This window comes from Mastigoproctus giganteus, chromosome 9 (genome assembly GCF_048544385.1).
Source record: "Mastigoproctus giganteus isolate SK-2022 chromosome 9, ASM4854438v1, whole genome shotgun sequence".
NCBI lineage: Eukaryota > Metazoa > Arthropoda > Arachnida > Uropygi > Thelyphonidae > Mastigoproctus > Mastigoproctus giganteus.
Window position 1 is genome coordinate 72,639,665 of NC_143583.1, and position 27,406 is coordinate 72,667,070.

The 27,406-nt window shown below is 37.1% G+C and overlaps 1 protein-coding gene across 3 annotated transcripts in view; it reads left to right on the forward strand.

Moving 5' to 3' along the window:
- Nucleotides 1-27,406, forward strand: part of LOC150080448 (kielin/chordin-like protein) — a 1,054,752-nt gene that overhangs the window by 242,926 nt on the left and 784,420 nt on the right. For all 3 annotated transcript variants that reach the window (XR_016547392.1, XM_090381408.1, XM_090381409.1), the window contains exons 7-8: nucleotides 7,258-7,391; nucleotides 21,160-21,368. Coding sequence is in view for 2 of the 3 variants with exons in the window: in XM_090381408.1 (XP_090237534.1) it covers nucleotides 7,258-7,391; nucleotides 21,160-21,368 (343 nt within the window). In the remaining variant the exon portion in view is untranslated. The remainder of the gene's footprint in view (nucleotides 1-7,257; nucleotides 7,392-21,159; nucleotides 21,369-27,406) is intronic.

Below are 27,406 nucleotides of genomic sequence, written 5' to 3' on the forward strand. Positions count from 1 at the left end.
AAACAGCTTCGGAGATATTGTGTCTCCTTGTCGAACTCCTTTCTCGATTTTAAATTTGCTACTGTCTTTGTCTAGTCTAATAAAGGATGTAGCACTCTCGTATATTTTCTTCAAAATCATAATATATGGAGTATCTATGCCTTGTCTTTCCAGTGCCCGAAACATTGCCTTATGCTGTATGGAGTCAAATGCCTTTTCATAATCCACAAATGCCAGGCATAATGGTGTTTTATATTCATTTGCTTTCTCCATTAGCTGTGATATTACGTGAAGGTGATCCGTAGTTGAGAATCCTGTCCTAAAGCCAGCTTGCTCTTTCGGTTGATTCTCATCAAGTATTCTTTCTAATCTGTTAGTAATGACCCTTGTGAACAACTTGTAGATATGGGATAACAAGCTAATTGGTCTATAATTTCCAATTTCTGATTTATCTCCTTTCTTATGCAGCAAAACTATGATTGCATTATTCCACTGCTTAGGCATCACACCTTTTCTAATGCACTTTGTGAAGAGCCTTGCCAGTTTTTGTGTTATGTCTCTTCCTCCCAATTTTAACAACTCTACAGTAACTTCATCTTCCCCCGGGGCTTTCCGATTCTTCATTTTCTTCAATGCATGTTCTACCTCATCAGGAAGAATATCGGGTATGTCGTATGTGTTGCTACTTTGCAATCCATCTTCCCCACTGCTGGTATCATTCCCTCGCTCCTTGTATAATTCTCTATAGTAGTCTTCTGCTATTTGAATTACGCCTTCTCTGCTGTTTATAAGTACACCATTGCTATTCTTCAGTTTCAGTATCATTTGTCTTTCTGTATTACTGCTCATGGCTGCTGATTTAAATCCTTTGTTTTCCCTTAATGCTTGTTCTACTTTTCTTGTGTTAAATCTTCTTATGTCCTCTCTGAGTCTCTTTCTAATGGCTTTGCATAACTCAGTATACTCAATTTTCTCCCTGTCAGTGTTTTTCTTGCTCTTCATTTGTCGTCTTTGGTTCATCATGACAATTGTTTCTTGACTAATTTTTTCTTCTTTGGATTTCTGTTTCCCTATAGGTTTCTTGGGCTTTATCACTTTCAGAAAGTTGTAATATTCCTCGTTGATATCTTGGTCCTGAGCAGTCTGCAGAAGCTCAAACTTGTTCTTAAGTTCCAGTACATACTGCTTTTTCTCCTCCTCTGTTATTTCAAAGACCTTTGTATTATTTACTCGAGTCAGTTTTTTCCTTTCCTTTCCTATGTCTATATCAAGTGTACATCTTACCATTCTGTGATCACTTCCAACATTTACCTTATTCAGGACGGTAACATCATTCACAATATATCTTCTGTTAGTGAGGATGAAGTTGATTTCATTAGTTGTTAATCCATTTGGACTCTTCCATGTCCACTTTCTGTTCACCCTTTTCTTGAAAAAAGTGTTCATTACTGACATTCCTTGAGATTCTGCAAATTCCACAAGTCTTTCACCTCTTTTATTTCTTTCACCAATTCCAAAATTTCCTATAGTTCCTCTTTCTGCACTGTTTTGCCTTTTTCCAACCTTAGCATTGAAGTCCCCCATAATAATAGTGTAGTGGGTTTTCTGCTCATCTAGAAGACTCTCAATTTCAGTGTACATGTCTTCAACCTCTTCATCATCATGGCTCGATGTTGGTGCATAAATCATTATAATCTTTAGCTTGTACCTCTTAGAAATCTTGAGTATTAGTCTTGACACCCTTGGTGATGTACTTTTGAATTCCAAAATGTTGTTTTTAAAATCTTTATGGACCAGAAACCCAACTCCACCTTCACTCTTTTCACTGTTTCCATTGGTGTATAGCAGATTTCCACTTGATAAACTTATAAGTGATTCATTTCTTCTTCTTGTTTCAGCCAAACCGATGATGAACAAAGACACAGCTTTGGCTTATGCTTTTTAAAAACAACTATGTTTATCCTTGAGTCAGTCTAAAGTAATTAACATATTTTTTAGTGGAATAACATCACCAAGAATACATTAGATTGACAAATGTAAAGTACTACATATGGGAAACAGTAACCCCAGATCAACGTATCAACTCTGTGGTACTACGCTGACAGTGGTAGAGAATGAAAAGGACCTGGGGGTAATTGTGCAGGCAGATATGAAGTTCTCTGAGCAGTGCAGACGAGCTGCAAGAGTAGCTCATGGTGTCTTGTCAATGATATACAGGAATTTTTCTAGCAGGGACAGGAATGTGATTATTCCCTTGTATAAGGCATTGGTCAGGCCACACCTTGAGTACTGTATACAGGTCTGGAGGCCTAATTTCAAGAAGGATGTAGAGCTGCTGGAACGAGTACAGAGAAGGGCAACAAGATTAGTGAATGGAACAAAGGGTTGCTCTTACGAAGAAAGGCTTAAGTTTTGCAAATTACAGAGCCTGGAGACTAGGCATTGGCGAGGTGATCTGATAGAGGTGTATAGCTTTGAATGGCTTGAGCATGCTCAATGCCGATGGGATTCTTCCTCTTGCTCAGAATAATCACCTGAGAGGGCATAAATTCAAATTGAGGAAGGACGGATGTCGGATAGATGTGCGGAAATTTGCCTTTAGCCAGCGGGCAGTTGGTTTGTGGAATAGACTCCCATCGCTTGTTGTTGAAGTTGATAGCCTAAACAAATTTAAGGCTCAGCTGGACAGGTATTGCGAACGAACGGAGGGGTGAAATGGGAGTAGTGGTTGTTTTTTTTTTTTTTTGGCTGATGCTGCATAAGCTTGCTTTCTTGCATCATATGCCTCTACTAATGCTAATGCTAATGCTAGATGGAAATTGATATTAGTCACTTTAGATTGACTTGTGAATAAATGTAATTATTTCTAATGAGCATAAGATCAAGTTGTGTCACTATCACGGGAGAGACAGCAGCATCCCTAGACAGTAAAACAAAAAAAAACATAATGCAGACTACCATTATTTTTTTCAAACTAAAGCTCCTTTTTTTTTTGATTGTTAATCTTTAACTTTTTGTTTTTTTCTTTAATTTTTCTCAAACCATGGGAATTTTTGAATATAAATTATCTGGAGCTGCTTTTTTGATAGTGTGATATGCTACCTTTATGTATATAATTATGATATAATGAGAGGCTTTTAAGTGAGGTTTAATTTTAAAATATTTTTTGATTTTTAATATAAATATGACATATTTTCTTGGCAATATTTTTAGTCCTATAATGACAATTGTGTGCAATCTGCTAATTTTAATATTCTGTTGTTAAACTGTTACATTAGCAATAATTTAATAAATAATATAAAACACTTTATGATTTAGTAATACAGGTATTTGTAAGTCATTTTTTTGAAATTCACTCTTGATTTGACATATGAGGTATGGCAATAAAGTTTCGAGACTGGTGCAATAAAAAGCTGCAATAAACTGCACGTCTTATGTCTGTGTATCCACAGACATAAGCAGTGCAGAATTGGAATTTGGGGAGTACAATGTGTACAGGAAGGATAGACAGGACAGGAAGGGAGGAGGGGTTATGCTGTTAGTTAAGAAACACATAAAATCTAAGAAAGTGCATCGAATTGATGTTGTTGGACAATACAATGTTGAGTCTGTTTGGTGTGACATAAGCATTGGGAAAGAAAAAATGAGAGTAGGTGTGTGTGTTATAGGCCTAATGAATCGGATGAGTATAATGAGCAATTGTGCAGAGAAATACAGTGGGCCAGTAAATCAGAATGTCTTATAATAGGGGATTTTAACTTCCCAGATATTGACTGGAACTTGTGGATTGGTCACTCGCACACTAGCAAGACTTTTTTTTTTTGGATTTATTGGATGACTGTTTTCTACAGTAACATGTTCAAGAGACAGCTAGAGGGAATAATACTCTTGATCTGATTATCAGCAATCATTATTCATGCATTAAGAATTTGCAGATAAAGGAACCACTGGGTGACAGTAATCACAATGTACTGATGTTGGAATTACTTAAAAATGTAACTACCATCAAGGCTAAAGGGAAGGGCTTTTGCTTTCATAAAGATGACTACAGGGGGTCTCAGACAGTTTTTAAATTCTGTACAGTGGGATCAACTGATGATGTTACCAACACCAAATTCTAAATGGGAAACCTTCAGGAACTCAAATCTGGAGGCTACTAGGCTTTTCATTCCAACTAAAAAATACTGTTCAAGGTTTAAGCCTAAATGGATGTCAGATGAACTAATGAGGCTCGTGGCAGAGAAGAAAAATGTATCGATTGCATATAAAGTATCAGGTGACACAGAAGCCTATGGCAGATATAAACTAGTCTGTAATCAAGTCACAAAGGAGGTTAGGCAGGCAAAGGAAGATTATGAGAAATCCTTGGCAGAGGATGCAAAGAAAAACAGAAAAGAGTTCTTTACTTATGTAACCTCTAGAAGGAAAGGGATGAATCAGATTGAACCAGTTAACATAGATGGGTTGACTATTGATGATCATGCTAGGGTAGCTGATAAACTGAATGAGTATTTTGCATCTACATTCACACATGAGGAGTTATTCAATGAGGGGAGTGCCAGAAGTTTATCAAACTCTAACAGGAAGCTAAGTGATTTTGTAATAACTGAGAGCAAATTGGAAGAGAAATTGTTGAAGTTAAACATAAAAAAGGCACTGGGGTGGACAGGATCTATTCAGTTATATTAAAGGAGGCAGCAAAAGAAGTAAGCAAAAGTGCTTCCTTGGACTCAGGGGAGGTTCTTAAGGACTGGAGGTGTGCAAATGTATCACCAATTTACAAAGGGGGTTCAAAAGGTGACACAAGTAACTATAGACCTGTTAGTTTAACTTGTGTTCTGGTGAAAATAATGGAATCACTGGTTAAAGAAACATTGCAGGATCATCTAGACAAGACTGCAGTAATAGTTAAGACACAGCATGGGTTTGTTAAAGGGAGGTCTTGTCTGACCAGTTTGATTGGATACTATGATGTGGTCACAAAGGAACTGAATGCCAAAAATAATTTTGATATCATAAACTTGGTTTCAGGACAGCTTTTGACCCTGTTGCATATGGAAGACTGCTCTACAAATTGGAGAGGTATGGCATTAAGGGTAAGTTGCTACAATGGATAAAGGGATGGTTGAGTGGGAGACGACAGAGAGTGGTAATCAATGGACACGCTCTTCATGGACAAATGTTATTAGTGGAGTTCCTGAGGGTTCGGTGTTGGGCCCATTATTCTTTTGTATATTTATCAATAATATTGATGAAGGTATATTAGGTTTAATGTCCAAGTTTGCAGATGATACAAAGATTGGCAGGGTTATTAACGACAGTAAAGACAGCATGCTACTCCAACTGGATCTAGATAAGTTGGGCAAATGGGCTGAGAAGTGGCAACTGAAGTTTAACATTGACAAATGCAAAGTACTGCATATTGGTAACAATAACCGAAGAGAAATGTACCAACTGTGTGATACTGCACTCAGGGAAGTGGAGAGTGAAAAAGACCTGGGGGTAATTGGTAATTGTGCAGTCAGATATGAAGTTCGCTGAGCAGTGTAGACGGGCTGCCGGTGCAGGTCATGGAGTCTTGTCAATGATATATAGAAATTTTGCTGGCAGGGACAGGGAGGTGATTATTCCGTTATACAAGGCAATGGTCAGGCCACACCTAGAGTACTGTGTACAGGTCTGGAGGCCTCATTTTAGGAAGAATGTAGAGTTGCTAGAACAAGTACAAAGAAGGGCAACAAGATTGGTGAGGAGAACAAAGGGGTGCTCTTACCAAGAAAGGCTTAAATTCTGAAAATTGCGGCATCTGGAGAGTAGGCCTTGAGGAGTATAAGGCCTTGAATTGCTTGAGCAAGCTGAATGCTGATGGGATTCTTCCTCTTGCTCAGATTAAGAACCTGAGGGGGAGCACAGATTCGAATTGAGGAAAGACAATTGTAGAATAGATGTGTGGAAATTTGCTTTTAGCCAGCGGTAAGTTGATTGGTGGAACAGACTTCCATCTTTTTTTTGTGGGAATTGATAGCCTAAATAAATTTACTGCTGAGCTGGACAGGCATTTGAAAGGAATGGAGGGGTGAAATGAGAGGGTGTTTTTTTTTTGGCTGATGCTGCATAAGCTTGCTTTTTTGCATCATATGCCTCTGCTAATGCTAATGCTAAAAGAACACAAAGTGAAGGCGCTCAAAAACGGTTTTATTTTTATTCAAAGTAATCACCACCTGATTGAATGCACTTATTACACTGGTCTAAAAGTTTGTGAAAAGAGTCAGTGAAAGCATTCAATGAGATGATGTTCAATTTGGCAGTTATGTTTTTCCTTATGTTCTCAACAGGCTGAAATCTTTCCTTTGAGGGCAGTTTTCACCTTTGGAAGAGGAAGAAGTCTGTTCCTGCTAGATTAGGAGAGTAGGGTGGATAGTTGATCTGTATAGTGCCATGTTTCATTAGAAATGTCTTCACAGTAAGTGTGGAATGAGTAGGGGCATTGTTGTGCAACAAAAATCAGCTGCCTCTCTCTTGAAATTGTGGCCTCTCCCGGGAAATGTGCTTCAGTAGGCTTTGAAGTATAGTAGTAAAACACAGCATTGACTCTTACTCCTTCAGGTACAAATTCCTTGTAAATCGCACCTTATTTGTTGAAAACCATGGCCAGCATTGTCTTGATCCTAGACTTCTTTAAACAAGACTTTTTGGGCTTAGGTGATGATTTTGGAGTCCATTGCAGGCTTTGACACTTTGTCTCTGAGTCATATCGGAACACCCAACACTCTTTTCCTGTGACAACACAGTAACTAGACATGAGCATTGGGCAAATTTTATGCAGTCTTCCTTTTCCCTAAATCTTCATGTAGAATTTGCTAAAATTCTTATCCAATCCATCAGCCATTATTATGAGAGTCAAACAATGATCTCTTGCTAAAATTTCCCAAAATTTTGCAGCTGTGTCCTCATTTTGAGAGGTTGACAAACCACTTCTTGGGTCATCACAGACATCCTCATATCTGCCTTTGAACAGCTTATACCATTTCAGCACAATGGTATGATGTAACATTTCATCATCATAAACAGTTTTTAACACTTTATACATTTCCATTGCAGATTTTCCCAGTTTAAAATAAAATTTGATATCCTTCGTTGCTGCATTACAAAATTGTGAAAACATGTTACATTACTACTACTAATGAAACTGGTTGTTACTTGCAACTTGTTAGCATACTGGACAGTCTCTATACCAACTGCATAATGTACTTTTATCTATTTTTCATTAAATTGTAGGGTGTGGTGAATCAGTAAATAGCTTTATCTCAATGGAGGAATGTGAAAACAGATGTATACGGGGAGCCTGCTGCTTTCGTCAACAAAGAGAAGATGGTAGACTTATTCCCATTTCCCAGAAAATTATATGTGAGGTAACGTTTTTATTCTGACTTCTTTTAATGAATAATATTGAATAAGAAAAAGAAAACATGTTATGCAATTATAATAGATTTTCTAACTTTAAATTTACATTTGATAAACATATTGATTTGGCTCATGTTAAAACAACTACAAAGGAATGCCAAAAAGTGGACAATTATTAAAGCTTTCTATAGGTACATGAATAAAAAAAAAAGATAAAGTAACCTCCTACTCTTACTGGCTTTATATATTTTTTCCTATAACGGTTCCTATATTGCATTTGGGTGCTAACAGGGAAACTTGAAATATGATAAACCCCGTTGGGTGACAGTCACCAGTGGTTGAAAAAGCAGTGTTGTTATTTATGTCTAAATGAATTTAAGTAGTAAATAACACTCTATCAGGAACACCGCTGAATGGATTCAAAAATTAATGTATGCATTATCACTGAATAGTGTTTACAGAAGGAGATTAGAAGAATCCAAAAACTCTGAATAGAAGCAAATTTCCAGGCCCCAACAGTATTTCTCAAGTTGCTACAGAGTTAACACTTATTTTGTTTTTACTTTTTAAAATCTCTTATTGCACTGTTTCTCTTTCAGTATGAAAAGTTTTCCATATTCATCAGTTCCTGAAAAACCCCACCTTCTAATTTTGTTATTTCCCTTACTTCAGCACTTTCCAAAGTAACAGAGAAATCCATTAATTGTTAGCAGCTCTCGAAATATCTCAAAACCTTTTGCCTAATTAATTTTGTCTGATTTAGATTTATCAGTGTTGATGTGTATTATACTTTGGCTTATTCCATTTATCTTCGGACACATTCTACGGAAAGGTTTGGATTAACATTAGCTGTTGCACTATACTTTTCAAGGGCTGTTGATTGGGTTTGGTATAGCGATCTGATAAAACTTTCATTCTGTAGTTTTTTCCATCCAGATTTTGAAGTTTGGCGATCAGTTTCTTATCTGGTTGCTCGCTGATAATATATGGCATTCTGTCTTCTAGCTATTCAGTTGATTTTTAACTATTTCAAGGTTCTGTTCTTTCATACATTTTTTTTTTTTTTTTTTTTTTTGTATGTCAGTGAACTTCTTCCAATGACTGGAAATTCTGTCCATAGTTTCACTTATGACTGTACCCACTACATTCCATTCTCCAGTTTTAAAAATCTTTACTTAAAGGAAAGGAACAATTAGAACTGGTTTATTGGTGAGGGGAATGAAGGGATACTCTTACCAAGAGAGGCTTAAGTTCTGCAAATTGCAGTGGCTGGAGACTAGGTACCTATGCAGTGATCTGATTGAGGTGTATAAGGCCTTGAATGGGTTGAGCACGCTGAATTCTGATGGGATCCTTCCACTTGTTCAGATTACGAACCTAAGTAGGCATAAATTCAAATTAAGAAAGGACAGATGTAGAATAGATGTGCGGAAATTTGCCTTTAGCCAGCGGGTGGTTAATTGCTGGAACAAACTTCCATCTGTTGTTGTGGAAGTTGATAGGTTGAATAAATTTAAGGAGGAACTGGACAGGCATTTGGAGGGAATGGTGTGATTTTTTTTTTGGCTGATGCTGCATAAGCTCATACACTTGCTTTCTTGCATCACATGCCACTACTACTACTACTACATATGCATATACTAGTTCCTCAAATACTCTTCTACAGATCATTCTCCATACTTCAATACAAAATTCAGTTTTTTTTTTTTTATTTCACCTAAAAAAGAATTTGCTGCTACTTTTGCTTATCTCTATCAATACTCATAATTATTGACAAAAATACATCACTTTAATTAATTTGAGCTCTTATCTCCTCTTAGCATAAGCTGTACTCCAGAATTTACTTTTTGTGTTCTCTTCTGTTATTCCATTTATGGTTTTCCTTGTGCATGGAAATTTTCTCATGTCCAGTCAATTCCTAAAAGGGTGACAAATGTTCCAGTTATTGTCCCATTGCTCTTGACATTTTCTGCAGTATTGAAGAAATCCATCAACTATCATATTGTCCTGAAACTGCCACCTAAAATGATGCGGTATCACCTAGGTACCGTATAATTTTAGATGGCAATTGTTAAATGTAAAATGTGTCTTACCTCTAACATTCAATATCAAATTTCTACTTTCTTATTTATTTCTTTCTACTTGCTTATTTATTGTATTGCTAGGTTTTCACTATCAGCAATTATACAAATATACCCCAGCAATCCATAATTCCTTAATGATGTTGAATGTAGAAATACATGGTGTACTGTTAATTGGGCCGTAAAATTCTGGTAATCACCCTTGTAATGCTGAGTGCAGGCTTTGATTATTCAATCAAAAGTGTAGGTATGGAGGCTTAAAATTTAATTACAGTAAACATTCATACTTCATTCTCTTGCATTTAAGGACAGTTATTTAAGAAAGAAATATAGTTAGGGAAGGACATTACATGGTTTTTTCCCATTAAGATTATTACTATTATTAATACCACTCATATACCACATTAAATTAATAATATAGTTTATTAAGCTAATCGCCTAAACCACTATACATTTAAGGTGACATTTCAGGCATCTTACTGATACCCATCATCAGACCATACTGTTGGGGGGCAGAAAATAGTCCAGATATCTGGAGCAGCAGCCCACATAAACCTCCTCCAGACCCCCAGAACCAGCCTGTTAACACCAACGCTAATGTTTGGAGTATGAGAGCAGAGGTCGCCCCAGGCTTCTGCTACACAAGAACCACTGGATCTAGGGTAAAACTTGGCACCATTCCATTGGTTAATGGTCTTAATCCCTCACCTATAAATTAACTGCTGGCAGCACCCCTTGCCTGTATGCTGATGCTCCCAGAAATATCAGGTTTCTGGGAGCATCGGCAAGAGGAGTCTGTCAGCAGGTAAGAATGTAATCTTTATGTATTTGGTTTCACTTAATTTAATATCTGTTTTCTCTTGTAATGGTAATTCAAACTTAATGCTTTAGACTTATAATTCACAATTAATTAACTTATATGTGATTGTAATATTAATTGTATTTGTAATATTGGTAATTGTTATTCTAATATATTCAGATTTGTAACTCTTGATATTTTTCTGCCCCCAAACAGAATGGTCTGATGATGGTATTGGTAAGATGCCTGAAATATATAGTGGTCACCTTAAATGTATAGTGATTTAGGTGATTAGCTTAATAAATTATATTATTAATCTCACGTGGCATTAATTATAATAATAATCTTAAGAAATAAAATTATTTATTCCTTTCATCTCACATAATTGTGATGACAGATACACTTATTTGAGAGGCGCCTCCGTAGCCAGGTGGGAAGGAGCAGCAGTGCATAGCACACGCTTCTTGATTAGACCGGGGTTTGAGCCCGTCACCACCAAATACGGAGGATGCGGAAAGGTCAGGGAATGACCACCGCATATCCCGGAGCAATATGGCCTTAGTTGCTAATGCTCCTAAAAACCAAATAACAACAACTTATTTGAGATGTGAATATATTTTTATCAACATGCAAAGTGTGATCAACCGGGTTTTTTGATTTAAAGATCTTTACTTTTCTATGTCATAATAGTGAAAAATTTTAAATAATTTTAAACATGTTCCAGAGAACATTTTAGATTCCTGCTTTTTACTTATGTATAGTATTTGCATATGTTAAAAATTAAGTGCTAAATTGTATTACATTTTAGTTTGTTTGCTTATTGAAGAACCTTCATTTAAATTTACTAACTTTTATTTTTTTACTGTACTGAATTTTTCTGAGGATCTATTTTATAAATTTGAAATTGACATACAATAATTAATTAATTAAATTAATTTCAATATTATTTTTGTGTAATTTTGTCAAAATGTGTTTTACAATACTTCTCTGTTTTTGTTAGCTGGTCGAAACTTATCAAAAAGTACTTACCCTGAAATAATGGGTGGAAGCATGAAAAGAAAACTGAGTGGCTGGGAGAACGTCAAAAAGAAAAAAATTCAAAAATGAGCAGAATGAAAAACAATCGAAAGCTATGGGTCACTTTATATTGAGGAAAATTTCTACAACAAATAAAACTTGTTGTGAAACTGACATTCTCCTGTCATCTTCAATTTCTCCATTGCCTACTTGTTTGTTTGTTATTTGGTTTTTAGGAGCATTAGCAACTAAGACCATATTGCTCTGGGGATATGCGGTGGTCATTCCCTGACCTTTCCACATCCTCCATATTTGGTGGGCATGGGCTCGAACTCTGGTCTAATCAAGAAGCGTGTGCTACGCACTGCTGCTCCTTCCCACCTGGCTATGGAGGCACTGCCTGCATACTTGTGAGAATAAAGAAAACAAATCTGCAATATGTTGTGTGCAAGATGTAGAAAAAGATGTATTGATAATTATTAATAGTATTACTACTCAAATTTCTAATGATCATCTTGTATGCCTTTTGTATGCAATAAAGAGTTCTTCTCATTTTTGGGACCAAATGTTTTACACTTATTGTAAAAAAAAGAACCTGTGAAAGTGTTTGATTCAGATTTTAAGTTCCCTCAAAGCAATGGTCAGCAGTTTTCAGCAAATTTTTGTAACAGAGTCTTAAGTAATAATGAAGTGATTGAAAGATCTTGGCTTGTTTACTCCATAACAAACAGTGCAGTTTATTGGTTTTGTTGTAAACTATTTTCCTCTGACAGGTGCACTTTGCCAAGCAAACACTTTTCAATGGGGAAAAAGATCAGACATTAGAAATGCATGAAAAAAATAAAGAACATACCAAATATTTTTTTGCTATGTTCTTTATTTATTATATCATTTATTATTTTTAAATTTGCATCTTTTGTAATAATTAATAATACCATCTTTATTAATTTAATAAATTTATATACCTATGTATTATAACTTCTTTCATTTATTTTAATTATCTTCTCCTATAAATAGTGTGTTTTTACTCACCTCTCTTGTTAATGTTTTACAACTCAAATTTTTGAAAATGTCTAAATATAGGAATTATTAATAAACTGTTTTGTTTAAGTGTTTTCTTTCAATGGTTCTGCAAAGTGCAGATGCTTTTCTGTATTAGGTGCGGTTACAAGGTTTTGCCTCAGGTGCAACAAATGCTAATGCCAGCCCTGACTGTGCAGTTGACTCATTGGAATGACCACCTTGGTGGTTGGTCAAGTTTATGCCTGTTTTTGCCTATGAAAAAATGGACATAACATGCAAGGAATGGTATGCAGCTCTTACATTTTGTTTCTGTCTCAAGAAAACATCACCAGAAGCATATGAAATGTTAAACGAAGCTTATGGTGAATCTGTTTCCATATAGCAGCTTACAATGTGTAAAGATGGACATGATTCAAATAACAAAAAAATGGCACCTCCATAGCCAGGTGGGAAGGAGCAGCAGTGCGTAGCACACACTTCTTGATTAGACCGGGGTTCGAGCCCGCCATCACCAAATACGGAGGATGCGGAAAGGTCAGGGAATGACCACCGCATATCCTGGAGCAGTATGGCCTTAGTTGTTAATGCTCCTAAAAACCAAACAACAACAACAACAACAAATAACAAAAATCAGCAGACCTGGAGCTCTAACCATTGCTGTCACAACAGAAACCATAAACACTGCTTCTATAATTGTGAGAGAAGATCATCGTTTAACAGTAAGGCAATTGACAAAGATGTTTGGCAAGCTGGGTTCCAAGACTACTATGCTTGAGCAACAGCAGGTTTTCATGGAGGTTTGTCAGAAGCTGCAATGAGGTTACTGAAGATGGTGAGTTTCTGCACAAGGTGATAATGGCAGATGAGGCATAATTTCAGAATTTTGACCCAGAGAGTAAGCAGAAGAAGAAGTTTAGAAGTCTACATCATCACCAACACTGAAAAAAAGTAAAATTTGTGGCTTCTGCAGGAAAGATTACAGTTGTCTCTTTTTTGACATTCAAGGATTGGTTTATCAGCATATTGTGTCACTTCATATGACTGTTATGGGACCTTAGTACAGAACTGCACTGCAAACTTTGTGGGATCACATTTGCCACAAACGATCATAACTGCATGCAGGTCGGTGGATGTTGCATCATGACAAAACCACACCTCACATTGCTCATACTGTCATCAAGTACTTAGTCAGCATTAATATCAAATGTGTTCCTCATCCACCCTACAACCTGGCCTGCTATTTTTTTTTTTTATTTCCAAAGTTAAAGAGAGAGCTGTGAGGAAAATGTTTCCAGTCATCAGAAGAGGTTATAAAAACATTAGAGGCAATTGTAGCTTCCACCATGTTTTTGAAGAATGGAAGAAACATTGGAATAAGTACATTTCATCAAAAGGGGACTACTTTTAAAAGGACCATCAAAATATAGATGATTAATAAAGGTATGTTGTGAAAAAAAAAATTACAACCATTATTTATTGAACAGCCCTCGTATACATGTGTGTGTGTGTGTGTGTGTACAATTTGAGAGGTTAGAGGTGCTTTTTTATATGATAAAACTGTAATTTCATAACAAGGCAAGTCTAAAGAGGTTAATCAGATAAGACAGTCCAGACACACCAGAGGGCTAGTATGCTCTGGTGTAGAAGATTTTGTCTGGTATTTTTGCTAAAAGAGATGAAATATAATGGATTATAGAAAATCAGAAAACCTCCATTCTTCCCATAAACATAAACATAATAGTTCAGGAAGTGGAAAGATTAAGAAACAGACAGTGGAAAGATATTGGAAATGAAGGGAAAGAAAGTATGTAAGTTAAGTTAAGTATAACTTAGCATTAGCATTAGTAGAGGCATATGATGCAAGAAAGCAAGCTTATGCAGCATCAGCCAAAAAAAAAACACTTCCATTTCACCCCTCTGTTTGTTCCAAGTACCTGTCCAGCTCAGCCTTAAATTTATTTAGGCTATCAACTGCCACAATAAAGGATGGAAGTCTGTTCCACCAACCAACCACCCGCTGGCTAAAGGCAAACTTCCGCACAGCTATCCTACATCTGTCTTTCCTCAATTTACTTAGAAGTTCAGAAAGATTACAGTATTGATTGGTGCATTTCCTTAAAATAGAATAGCATGGACTCTACTTTTTTTTTTTTTCAGCCCATTAGGTTTTATTTGTTGTTACCTCTAGATGACAGATTAAACTAATATGCCACTTCCAGGAAATAGATTAAACTAATAAATCTGCCTTTTTTTCTAAGAAGTCGATGAACTAGAATGGTAATCATTCATATAAAATGAAAAATGCAGGCACTGCAAGTCAGAGGACACATATGTGAGAAAACTAAATGTTGAAAAAAATTGGTATGCAACACCTGTCTGTTTCCTTCACACAATTACCCTGTGAAAAACATAACATATTGCTTCAAAAACAACCAGTATAAAACTAAAACTATATCTAGGAAAGTAAAGAAAGCTTCATTCATTAATTTTCAACCAAAAAAAATGTGCAAAACTTTTTCTCATGAGTCACTTGACAGGTTCCGTGCAACCACTCCTAGGTTTAAATCTTCATAGTTTTATTCTTACTCCTTGTTTTTCCTTCTATCTTACACTTTTAGTAATTCTGGAAATTTATGCAATGACCACTATGCCTAACTAACATTGTCATAGTTGGATAAGACAATGTTAAAAGCATAAAATTTCAAGACTGTTGGGCAAACACTACACCAGTTCATGCATCAGCATCTGTCATCAAGTTGTATATCAATTTGAATTCTGCTTACAATAACAAGTTTTAAGCAGAATTAATTAAAAAAAAAATCCATAAACTTTTTCCTTAAATAAAATCAAAATTGGTCAACTTACAGGGGCAGCATGATACCCATTGCACCAAACTGGAGTGTGATATCTGCTGGGTTAAAAAAGAAAAGTTACAATTGAATGAACAGTACTAAAAAAATATAACTGAATGAACAGTACTAAAAAATTATAACTGAATGAACATTAATAAAGATGAATAAAAATTATCATAATAAATGTATAAAGTATTGGTACTGTTGCCAGTGATGTTAAGAATGATGACATACAAGTATGAGTAAAGAAAGCTTTAGCCATGAATGTAAATACAAAAAGAAGTAAAGGATTAGATCTAAAAATGTTTATAAAAGTAAGGGAGAGGAGTATGACATAAATGCAGACTTTGCAATATACACTGGATTTCGAATTTGATGATGCCAAAATGACAAAGGCTATAATGCACCAGGACAAGTGCAATAAGGAGTAAAACCATTGCACTGCCAAGTATAGAACTAAGGCATTGGGAACATAAAACTCATCCTCTAATTAGAGAGAGCCTTGCTAATAGGATTGATTAGTGTAAGTTTCAAAGTGTACAGGTTTATGATAAGAGTTATGGAGCCAGACCTCAAGTAAATTAATAGCTGCTTTGGCAAATAAAGGATGTTGATAACCACATTTTATATTTCTCCATCCTATGAGTTCAACACATCACTCTAAACTTATTTTTCTCTTCATAATATTCATTGAGGTAGATGTTTCCAATGTTTTAACTGTATTTGGCATAAAAGAGCTTTTAAAAAAAATTTAGAGGTTTTTATTCTGAGTTCTGCAGACCACTGCAGTTTACAAAAGGGGTAGGAGGGGTTCTGCATATCTTTATTTATTGTTTTTTGTTTTCATTTTCTAAATCTATCAATTTCAGCAGAGATTATAAAAGTAAGAGAATTCTTATGACTACAGTATTCCAGTGATTGGTGGGGTTTTGTTTTTTCCACTGCTTCTTTCATGATAGTTGGAGAAAGAGGAGAGAAGTCATTATGGTTATTTTTCATGGATAAATGGCAAGTATGTTGGGCTGAATTGAATAAATGACTGACTACAAAGAATTTCTTTTGTGTAGTTTGTTTCTTGGTGCATGGCTGGTGTGTTTTTGGTAATCACATAAGCCCAACATGCTTGAAAGTAATATTTTTGTTAACAGGCCATGGTTCTTTCTTTGGGAAGTTGCAGGACTTGGTGTTTCTTGTTGTCATAGTAGTAGTAGTAGTAGTGGCATGTGATGTAAGAAAGCAAGTGTATGAGCTTATGCAACATCTGCCAAAATAAAAAAATATATATATATCACACCATTCCCTCCAAATGCCTGTCCAGTTCCTCCTTAAATTTTTTAACCTATCAACTTCCACAACGACAGATGAAAGTTTGTTCCAGCAATTAACCATCCGATGGCTAAAGGCAAATTTCCGCACATCTATTCTACATCTGTCTTTTCTTAATTTGAATTTATGCCCCCTTAGGTTCGTAATCTGAACAAGTGGAAGGATCCCATCAGAATTCAGCGTGCTCAACCCATTCAAGGCCTTATACACCTCAATCAGATCACTGCACAGGTGCCTAGTCTCCAGCCACTGCAATTTACAGAACTTAAGCCTCTCTTGGTAAGAGGATCCCTTCATTCCCCTCAACAATCTTGTTGCCCTTCTCTGTACATGCTCAAGCAAATCTACATCCTTCCTAAAATGAGACCTCCAGACCTGTATGCAGTACTCAAGGCACAGCCTGACCATTGGCTTATACAGAGGAACAATCACCTCCTCCTCCCTGCTAGCAAAATTCCTATATATCATTGACAAAACCCCATGACCTGCCCTGGCAGCCTGTCTGCATTGCTCAGAAAACTTCATATCTGACTGCACAATTACTCTCAGGTCTTTTTCATTTTCTACCACCTTAAGTGTAGTACCACACAGTTGGTATGTTTCTCTGGGGTTACTTCTACCCATATGCAGTACTTTGCATTTGTCAAGGTTAAACTTCAGTTGCCACTTCTTAGCCCATCTGCCCAAATTATCTAGATCCTGTTATGGATCCAGTAATGGCAGTAGCACACTGCCATTACTGTCATTAACAACCCTGCCAACCTTTGTATCATCTGCAAACTTCGACACTAAGCCTGATATACCTTCATCAATATCATTGATAAATATACAAAACAACAGTGGACCCAAAACCGAACCCTGTGGGACTCCACTAATAACATTAGCCCATGAAGAGCAGTACCCATTAATTACCACCCTCTGTCTTCTCCCACTCAACCATCCTTTTATCCATTGTAGCAACTTACCCTTAATACCATTCTGCTCCAATTTGTACAATAGTCTTCCATGCGCAACAGTGTCAAAAGCTTTCCTGAAATACAAATATATGATATCAAAATTATTTTTTGCATCCAGTTCCTTTGTAACCACATCATAATATCCTATCAAATTTGTCAGACAAGACTTTCCCTTAACAAACCCATGCTGTGTCTGAATTATTGCTGCAGTCTTGTCTAGATGATCCTTCAATGCATCTTTAACCAGTGACTCCATTATTTTACCCAGAACAGAAGTTAAACTAACTGGTCTGTAATTACTCGTCACCCTTCGATCCCCCTTTGTGAATTGCACATCTCCAGTCCGTGGGGACCTCCCCTGAGTCCAAGGATGTTCTCATAATTATGGCTAAGGGTTTGCTTAGTTGCTTTGCCGCCTCCTTTAATATAACTGGATAGACCCCCATCCACCCCAGTGTCTTTCTTATGTTTAACTTCAACAATTTCTCCTCCACTTTGCTCTCAGTTATTACAAAATCATTAAGTGCCCTGCTACAATTTGATAACCTTCTGCCATTTTCAAACCCTAATAACTCCTCATGTGTGAATGTAGATGCAGAAATACTCATTCAGTTTGTTTGCTATCTGAGCAGGATCATCAACAGCCAAACCATCGATATCCAGTGGACCAATCAGATTCATCCCCTTCCTTTTAGAGTTTATATAAGTTAAGAAATCCTTGCTGTTTTTCTTAGCATCCTTTGCCAAAGATTTCTCGTAATCTTCCTTCGCCTGCCTTAACCTCCTTTGTGACCTGATTACAGACTAGCTTATATCTGCCATAGGCTTCTGAGTCACTTGATAATTTATATGCATCCCATGCATTTTTCTTCTCTGTCACGAGTCTCAGTAGTTCATTTGATAACCATTTAGGCCTAAACCTTGAACAATATTTCTTAATAGGTATGAAACTTTTAGTAGCATCCACGATTAATCCCCTCTCAGTTCTCCACCGATTCACAGCACTCCTGCCACTTTGTGCCCGTTGCTTTGCTGCTCTAGTCTGGGGCATGATATTTTAAATTAATAAGATCAATAAATTTAATTAATTAATTGTCAATACTACGCTGTCTAATAGAATCCTAAATGCAGTGATGCATATTACGCTATATAATTATACGTTAGAGCTGCCTAGTTACCACAATTAAAAATTTGAATTCCCTACAACTCTATACAAAAACAATGGCTGCAAGATTCGAATGAAATAACGGTTTTACGTATATTAAGTAGTAATCTACAAAAACTCTTTATCTAAAATAAAAATAACCAGCGTATCAATAACTATAAGACTACGTATAAAGTACGATATAAAATAACAATTAGGTAAATAAAAAGGCAAACACTTACGCTTTTTTGGAGCCTGTAATTCACAGCTGTAATTTTTAAAGGGAGTCAGCACCCTCTTCTGTCACTCTCTGGCAGAAGTTGGGTGCATTTTTTATACTGTTGTGCAGCTTATCTGACATTAGGGCTGCTTGCACTAATGAATATCACTGAGGACAGTGAATAGCAATTGGTGAAGGATGTCTAGTAATTCTCTGCATTTCAAGATTTTTTTTAATGATGCTTGTGATTTGGAGAAAAAGGATTTTGCTAATCTATGGGGATATTAAAGAGGAAGACACTAATTATGAATGTGGCGGGAATTTTAGTCCCTAGTGGGACAGTGATTATAAGAAATAGTCGATTGTATGGTGAAAATGGACTTGGATATGGTAACTCTATTCCCTGTAATTAAGTCCACCTTCATAACTTTAATCTACTTGTGAATAGAGGATCAGACGGGAAAATGATCATAAGGATAATGTTTGTAATGGATATGATATGGAAAATGGTTATAGGAATAATGTTTGAAATAGATATGATATGGCCTGCTATGATCCCTCTTTCCTCAAAGGTATGTACCTTCCTGATTTGGATTGCCTTTTGTGCGGGAAATTTGCAGTGACATACTCTGGAACAGAGCACATCACTGCAAATCTGAAATGATCTCTGTACTGGATCTTGAATGATCTCTTATTGGACTACCTCATATGTTATGTTGACCTTGATGATGATTCAAACTGCTCTCTGTATTGGGACTTGCATTAGACCTGGATTGGACTGCATTAAACTCTGGATTGGACCCTGTGTTGGTTCTGGTCTAAATCTTTGCTCTTTATGAGGTTCTCTTCATTATTGCCAACTCATATGGTAGTGTTAATAGGAAACAATTGACTGGAGGGTGAAATTGGGTGGGTTGCCCACTTTCACAACCTCAGTTCATCTGTGAATGGAGGATTTGACCAAAACGTGGTTGTAGGGATAACTCCTGGTTGGTTTTCAACTCGGGATTTGGAATGTCATCCTTTGTAGATGCTGGATGGATGTGGCTTTTGTGGGATCTTTGTTCCTTCAAGGATACTTCTATTTGGATAATTGCTCTGGACTGCATTTCATGCAGTGAATTTGCAGTGGCAGGTTCTGGTCTGGATTGAATCTCCTATGACCTCTTCATTTGGCTCTGTTGGTTGGCTCTAGTCTTTATCCTTGCTCTGGACCAGGCCTTTGTCTTGGACTGTATTGCCTGTAATCCCCAGCGTGGAAAGCAAACTGCTATCCATGCTGGGGATTTGTGCTGTCAGGCTCTGGACTGCACCTCCTGGTTTGATGATCTCTGTGTTAAACTGCTAATTTAGTCCTATCTGGATCCATGTTTTAGATAGAGATGTCTTTGTTGTCACTGACTCCAACTCAGGTACCTTTTAACAGAGGCTTATGCTTGATAACTGTTGGGTGTGCTGATAACTGTGCTGACAATTGTTGATGTATGAACTAGGTATGTAGTCTCTTGCCAAATCAGTAACCTTCACCTGATTGGACAGCAATTGGCTTGGAGTTCTGTTTCTGGTGATTTCTCATATTGGGCAGTGTTGTTGCATGTTGCTGGTGCAGAAATGTACTTGGACTCTCTCTCAGCAGTGGTATTCTTTTTTTTTATTTTATTTTTTTATGGGAAGCTCCATCTAACTCTGTTATCCCCTTTTCTTTCTAGATATTCACATTCTTGGGGTAAAGGGCAGGATTTTCTTCTCTAGAAATCATTTGTACATTCTTTGGCTAGAAGTGTAGTTGGGGTGAAGTTGATGCAACCGATAATTGTTTTGCCACCTCCTTCTAAGCAAGGACAGCAAACAAGTAATTATGGTGTTCCACAGTTTGTATTAGTAGTGGCAAATGATGCAAGAAAGCAAGCTTATAAAATATCAGCCAAAAAAAAAAAAATCCTCCCCACCATTACCTGTCTCCTCCTCTTCCAATCTGCTTTAATAGTTTGTGTAATTTTTCCTTGAATTTATTCAAACTAACTACTTCCACAACAACAGAAATTTTTGGGCCTGGAGGCCAATTGACAACATAATGTGATGCTACACTATTTTGTGAGTAGTGTAGTACCCACAATGCACACACTGATTGGCTTGGCTAAGTATGGCTTCATCAAAAATTCACAGGCTGAGTTTGAGGGCTTTCTCTTAGGAATCATCTATACAAATAAATAAATAAATAAAAAACATTTGAACATTTAGTAAATGTAGTAGTATTTCATATTTTGTTGCATGTTTAGCATGGAATTTGAAATTAAATAATAATGATTATAATGAACAATTCTATCATTTACTGAAATATAAATTTTTTTATCTTAGGAACATAGTATAAATAGTTGTCAGAAGTTATGTTTTGCTGGTAAGGTGGAAGTGGTAGCCTTTCATGCTGGATGGTCATGTAATAATGAACAGTGCATAGTTTCACAGTTGCAGGGATGCACAGTAGGGAACAAGATTTATTCATCTGGATCTAAATTTTCATATGGTTGTGATTTTTGTACCTGTGAAGATAGTTCTATAGTTTGTAGGTAGGTTTCTCAGTGTCTTTTGGATGTATTTTTCCTATAAGTATAAATAGGCCTGTTGTACTGGGATCCATGGTACAATGAAATAAGATAAGTGTAAATCCAGTAAATATTTTTAATTATGAATACTTTGGAACTTTTGAGACAATTGTGTCTCTTCTTCAACAGAGTTTGAACTTAATGGATGTAGTTATGCGTGCAGTGAGGCGTGTGAAGGCATGTTATTCACTCATTAAACTGGCATTCATTGTTGCTGCAGGGACATGCGCAGTTCTTCTCCAGCACTTGTCGAGGTATAAAACGGTTATCTCCAAGATGGGGTGCAGTCTCATGCCCTTGCAGTGGTTCATGGTTCTCGAATTGCTCAATATATTGAGTGACTCCAACCATAGGCAGTAGGGGAAGTGCCTGGAGTGGTCTATTATTTCGTAGTCTCGTTTGGGATTGAGGTCGTGGTGGGTAGCCCAGAAGTGCTCTACGATTACGGACTGGTCGGTCTCAGCAAGGCGGATTGCTCTGCCGTGTTCCGCAAGGCGGTCTTGAAGTCTCTCCTACGTAGCAGCTGTCACAGTCTCTACAGGTTATGCGGTATATTACACTGCTGCGTAAGAGAGGGGTGACAGGGGTCTTTACACTGGAGACTAGAGCACGTAGGCTTCTACAGGACAATTGTATGCATTTTATGCGGTATTCCCTGAGGATTTTAGAGATCTGGCCTGACACCCCTGGATAGTAGGGAACGTAGACGGTAGATATATTGTCCTGGGTTGGTGGTCTCGGGTGGACTGTGAGCTCTTGTGCTTGCAATAGGCACTTGTCTAGTACGTGTGTTGGGTAGCCACAATTGATTAAGTCTGTCCTCACATGAGAAATCTCGCTGCACCTAGCTGCATCTGTGCTAGAATGTCTCCAAGCTCTGGAGAATAGAGTGCAGGCAGTGAGGCATGTGAAGGCACGTTATTCAGTCATTAAACTGGCGTTCATTGTTGCTGCAGGGACATGCACAGTTCTTCTCCAGCACTTGTCGAGGTATAAAACGGTTATCTCCAAGATGGGGTGCAGTCTCATGCCCTTGCAGTTGAGATGACTGGGGGCATGGCCGGATCTGTAGTTTGTGAATTGACCGCACCACATAGGCTTATGGTACTGAGGTTTCCAGGTGTGGGCCCACACGTTTTACTAGGACATCCAGGAACAGGAGTGATCCATTAACCTCTAACTCTAGAGTGAACTGGATGAACCCAGACAGGGAATTGAGATATTCTAGTAGTGTTGTTTCAGAGCCACGTAGGATGACGGTGAAGATGTCATCAACATATCTGCACCATGTTGTAATAGGTACAGGTGGGTTCAGGAATATCTGTTCTAATTCTTCAATGATGATGTGGGCTACTACAGAACTAACAGGTGCATCCCTAGCAGTGCCATGTACTTGTTGGTATACGGAATCCTCGAAAGTGAAGATGCTGCTTGACAAGCACAGGTTGAGGGCGGTACAGATGTCGTCAGTAGACAGTGATGTTCTGTTTGGAAGGTTTAATCATTATCAAGGAGCCTCTTGGTGCAGTGTACGGCCTGCTGGACAGGGATTGACGTAAAATAGCAGCACTACATCAAATGATGCCATAAAGCGTTTTCAGAAATTGAGAGGTCTTTAATAAGGCGAATAAATTCGCCGCTGTTATTGACGGTGTGCGTGCTATTTCCTACAAGAGGTGGGAGGAGATGTACACTATACTTGGACAGTTCATATGTAGGTGCATTGCAGCAGGACACTATGGGTCTGAGAGGAACGCTTGGCTTATGGATGGATTTTTGGTAATCCATAAAACTGTGGCAGTTGGCAGCCCATGGCATGAAGGAGTCGCCGAGTTGGAGCGGAGATTTTATTTTCTTTAAACCATGCATGGACAAGCTTATTGACACATGACTCCAGATGTTTTAAGACCTTAATGGGTGGATCTGTCACAGGTTCATATATGCTGGGGTCTAGTAGGAGAGCCAGGACTTTCTCTCGGTAGGCTGACCAGTCTAATATGACAGTCCGACGGCCTTTGTCAGCAGGGAGTATGACAATAGTGTTGGCAGCGTGTTGACAGTGGTTAAGGTTTGAGTAGGTGGGCCGTGTGCTACGGAGGATGGTGGCTGTTCTCAAACGGATTTAATTAGCAGTTTCTTCGGGGAGGTTGGTAACACTTGCCTCTACTCCCATGGTGAGCTGTGTGATCGGTGGTTTCGATGGCATGACAGCGAACTTCATACCAGTAGACAAGACGTTGAGCTGCTCCATGGTTAGTTGTTTGCTGCTTAGATTTAGGACGAAGGAAGTCGTGTCAGTTGAACAGGTGTTTGCTCTTGAGGAGTTGGCCTCTCTATCTAAATTAATAAATTTTCGTTGTTGCCGCGAACGATAAGTATCGGAGATGTGGTTAGCTCGGCGACAGATGGTATGTACAAGGTTGGTAAATATGATAGGTGAGATCTTACCTTGTAGTTCTTGTAAGAGTCTGAATTTGTTGTAGCCATTTCTCTTGATTTTGTAGTGGAGATGGGTTATCCATAATTTCAAGGTCTGCAGACTGAAGTTAAAGCAGGCACGGTCCATGCGAGTGTTGCTAAATGGGGCTTTATAGTAGAACCCTTTAGGGATGATGCGGTTGGTTTTGCAACGTTCTCTAGTCTCCAGTGTAAAGACCCCTCTTTTACGCAGCAGTGTAATATACCGCATAACCTGTAGAGACTGTGACAGCTGCTACGTAGGAGAGACTTCGAGACGTCTTCAAGACCGCCTTGCGGAACACGACAGAGCAATCCGCCTTGCTGAGACCGACCAGTCTGTAATCGCAGAGCACTTCTGGGCTATCCAACACGACCTCAATCCCAAACAAGACTACAAAATAATAGACCACTCCAGGCACTTCCACCACCACCTATGGTAGGTGTCACTCAATATATTGAGCAATTCGAGAGCCATGAACTGCTGCAGGGCATGAGACTGCACCCCATCTTGGAGACAACCATTTTATACCTTGACAAGCGCTGGAGAAGAACTGCGCATGTCCCTGCAGCAACAGTGAATGCCAGTTAAATAACTGAATAATGTGCCTTCACACGCTTCACTGCATGCATAACTGTATCCGTTAAGTTCAAACTCTGTTGAAGAAGAGACACGATTGTCTCAAAAGCTCCAAAGTATTCATAATTAAAGATATTTACTGGATTTATACTTATCTTATTTCATTGTATTTTCCTGTTCATATCATTAAAGGGGATATAGGTTATACAGAATGTTTCATAACATGTGAGCTGTACTTTCAGGATAAATTCAGAAATCCTTAACACAATGTAAATAGTTCATATAAACATGACATGTTTGATTCTGGATAGTTATGGTACTAAGGCTGTTTGAATTTAAAAAATTATTAGGACGTTTTCAATGAAAAAAATTTAAAAAACGATAAAAAATATGAATAAACAATTCACTAGGTATGTGTCTACCTGTTCTTATTTATTATTTAATTACTACTGAAAACTCCATAGGCATTTTTTTTTTTTTTAATTCAAATAGCCATAGCTCTTTAACCATAGGACACATGTTTATATGAACTTTTTCATTGTTTTCAGATCCTGAATCCTGAATATATGGCTCACATGTTATCAGGCACCCTGCACATTCATAGAATATATTTTTATTCATCAGGTAATATCAATTGGCAAGTAAAAGCTAGAGTCAAGATGGATAAATTCCATGCCTGCATCATCTCCACAGCTGGACAAAGGAAAACTCAAATGTGATATATGTTGCAAAAACACCATCTTTCCAATCATTGTATGGACTTGTTTCCTGAATAATCATTTGAGTCTTTGTGTGCTGACTGTCAGTGTCACTGTTAAATTTTGTAATACAGGTGTCGAAGTCAGTGTCATTGTTACATTGTGTAAGACAGGTGTCGGTGGAAGGTCCATGCAGACAGTCTTAAATATTTCTCATCAAATTATTTTTTATTCATTACAATGCTTTTCTGTGTAACATTAAAATATTATAATCATAGTGGTTCTATGTTCTTTAGTTTTCTTTTATTTATTTTGTAAGCTAAGTGGTTAAAAATGCTGATTTTCACATATCACCTTTAAGAGTTTATAATTCTGCACCATGTGAATATTACTGAATTTTTTTTTCTTATTAATGTAATGATTTTTTTAAAATAAATTGTCATGTTCATAGTTATATGAACATGACAATTTATTTTAAGTTTTTTGGCATTATAAGTAACTATGAATATGACATAGTAAGCATAGAAAAATTTTTATAACACTTAAAAGAACTTTTTTTGTCATTTTCTAAGTCTCAAACTTTCAAACTTTCTAACTTTCAAATAAAATGAACAAGTAGTTGTTCATTTTATTTGAAAAAAAAACACAGAGTAGTTCTCTAACAAACTCGATGGAAAATTATAGCTTGCTATTAACAAATTTTAGTATCTCACTGTGAGGTGGGAAGGTGCAGCAGTGCGTAGCACATGCTTCTTGATTAGACCGGGGTTCGAGCCCGTCACCACCAAATACGGAGAATGCGGAAAGGTCAGGGAATGACCATCGCATATCCCGGAGCAATATGGCCTTAGTTGCTAATGCTCCTAAAAACCAAATAACAACAATAACAACAAGTATCTCACTGTTACAAAAAATATGAAACCTCTATGGTTTTATGTTTCTTAATCCTTGCAAGCTGTGAGGGGGTTGCTTGAAGGGATGAAAAAACACTCCACAACTAATCTGGTGCATGGTGGGAAGTATACCTAAAACTATTCACAAAAATGCTACACGAGCAAAGTGTGGAGTGGAAATCAGCCTGATGATATTTTGACTGTGGCTCAGTCCATAGTCACTGAATTTAAATGGAATTTGTACTGTTGTCCATCCTTTGGAATATGCTTGAAATCTATTCACATAATAAAATAGAGTTAAAATAGAAATAAGCAATTTTTGGAATCACACACAAAAGTATGTAAAGCATAAAGTATGTAAAAGTAGCAAGCACATACATTTTGTGCTTGTCTTCTTTGTGTTTTTTTTTTTTTTTTTTTTTGATTTATAAACTAAACTAAAATTTCAAAAGATAAATGATTTAATACAATTAAAATATATGATTGAAAAAGGATTTCAAGTAAGACACTTTATCAGGACACTTCTTCACCAGTTTATTTCTTCTTTTTCCAAAGTTTTTTTTTCCCCGCAGGAAAATCTTGATTCTTTTTTTTTTTAGAGAAAACTGGTTCATAATAACTGCAATATAATACACCAACCGTATAACTGAAACTTTATTAAAATAGAAATAATATTATAATATAAGACCGGATCAAATTTTAATTTGATGATAAAATAAAATACACCAAATGTACAATAAAAGCAGTAAGGTAATAAATAAAATATAAAAATAAAATATAAAGAATAGCAATTACACTATATGGAGTAAAAGTGATAAAATCAATAAAAACAACCGTAGATTTCAGAGGCGACTGCTTCCTTTATCAACTTGTTATGGTACATCCTTAAATAACTGCAGGAGCACGGCTTGCAGCACGTGTTATCGTAGGAGCATGGGCAGTATCTTCCACGTATGCACAGAAACCGGAAATGGCTCATGAGTGTGCCAGGTGGAGCCATTCATCCCATTCAAGAATTACGGATTCAAAGAGGGGATGAATATGGATTCCCCTGTCTCTATTAATAGTGTTATGCTCAGAAGAGCAAGTCCGCAAACTCTCAAGCCATTTGCCGTTCCAGTATCCATGTGAACGATCAACTATGACGGCATCGCCAGGTGAAATTTGGTGGTTCTCCTCTCAGAAATGTTTGACCACAGCAGATTTCCCATAATCTGTGGCTTTATTGCATTAATATGGGAATCTGCTGTGACCGAACATTTCTGGGAGGGGAACCACCAAATTTCACCTGGTGATGCTGTCATAGTCAATCATTCACACGGATATTTGTACTGCAAATGGCTTGGGAGTTTGCGGATTTGCTCTTCTGAGCAC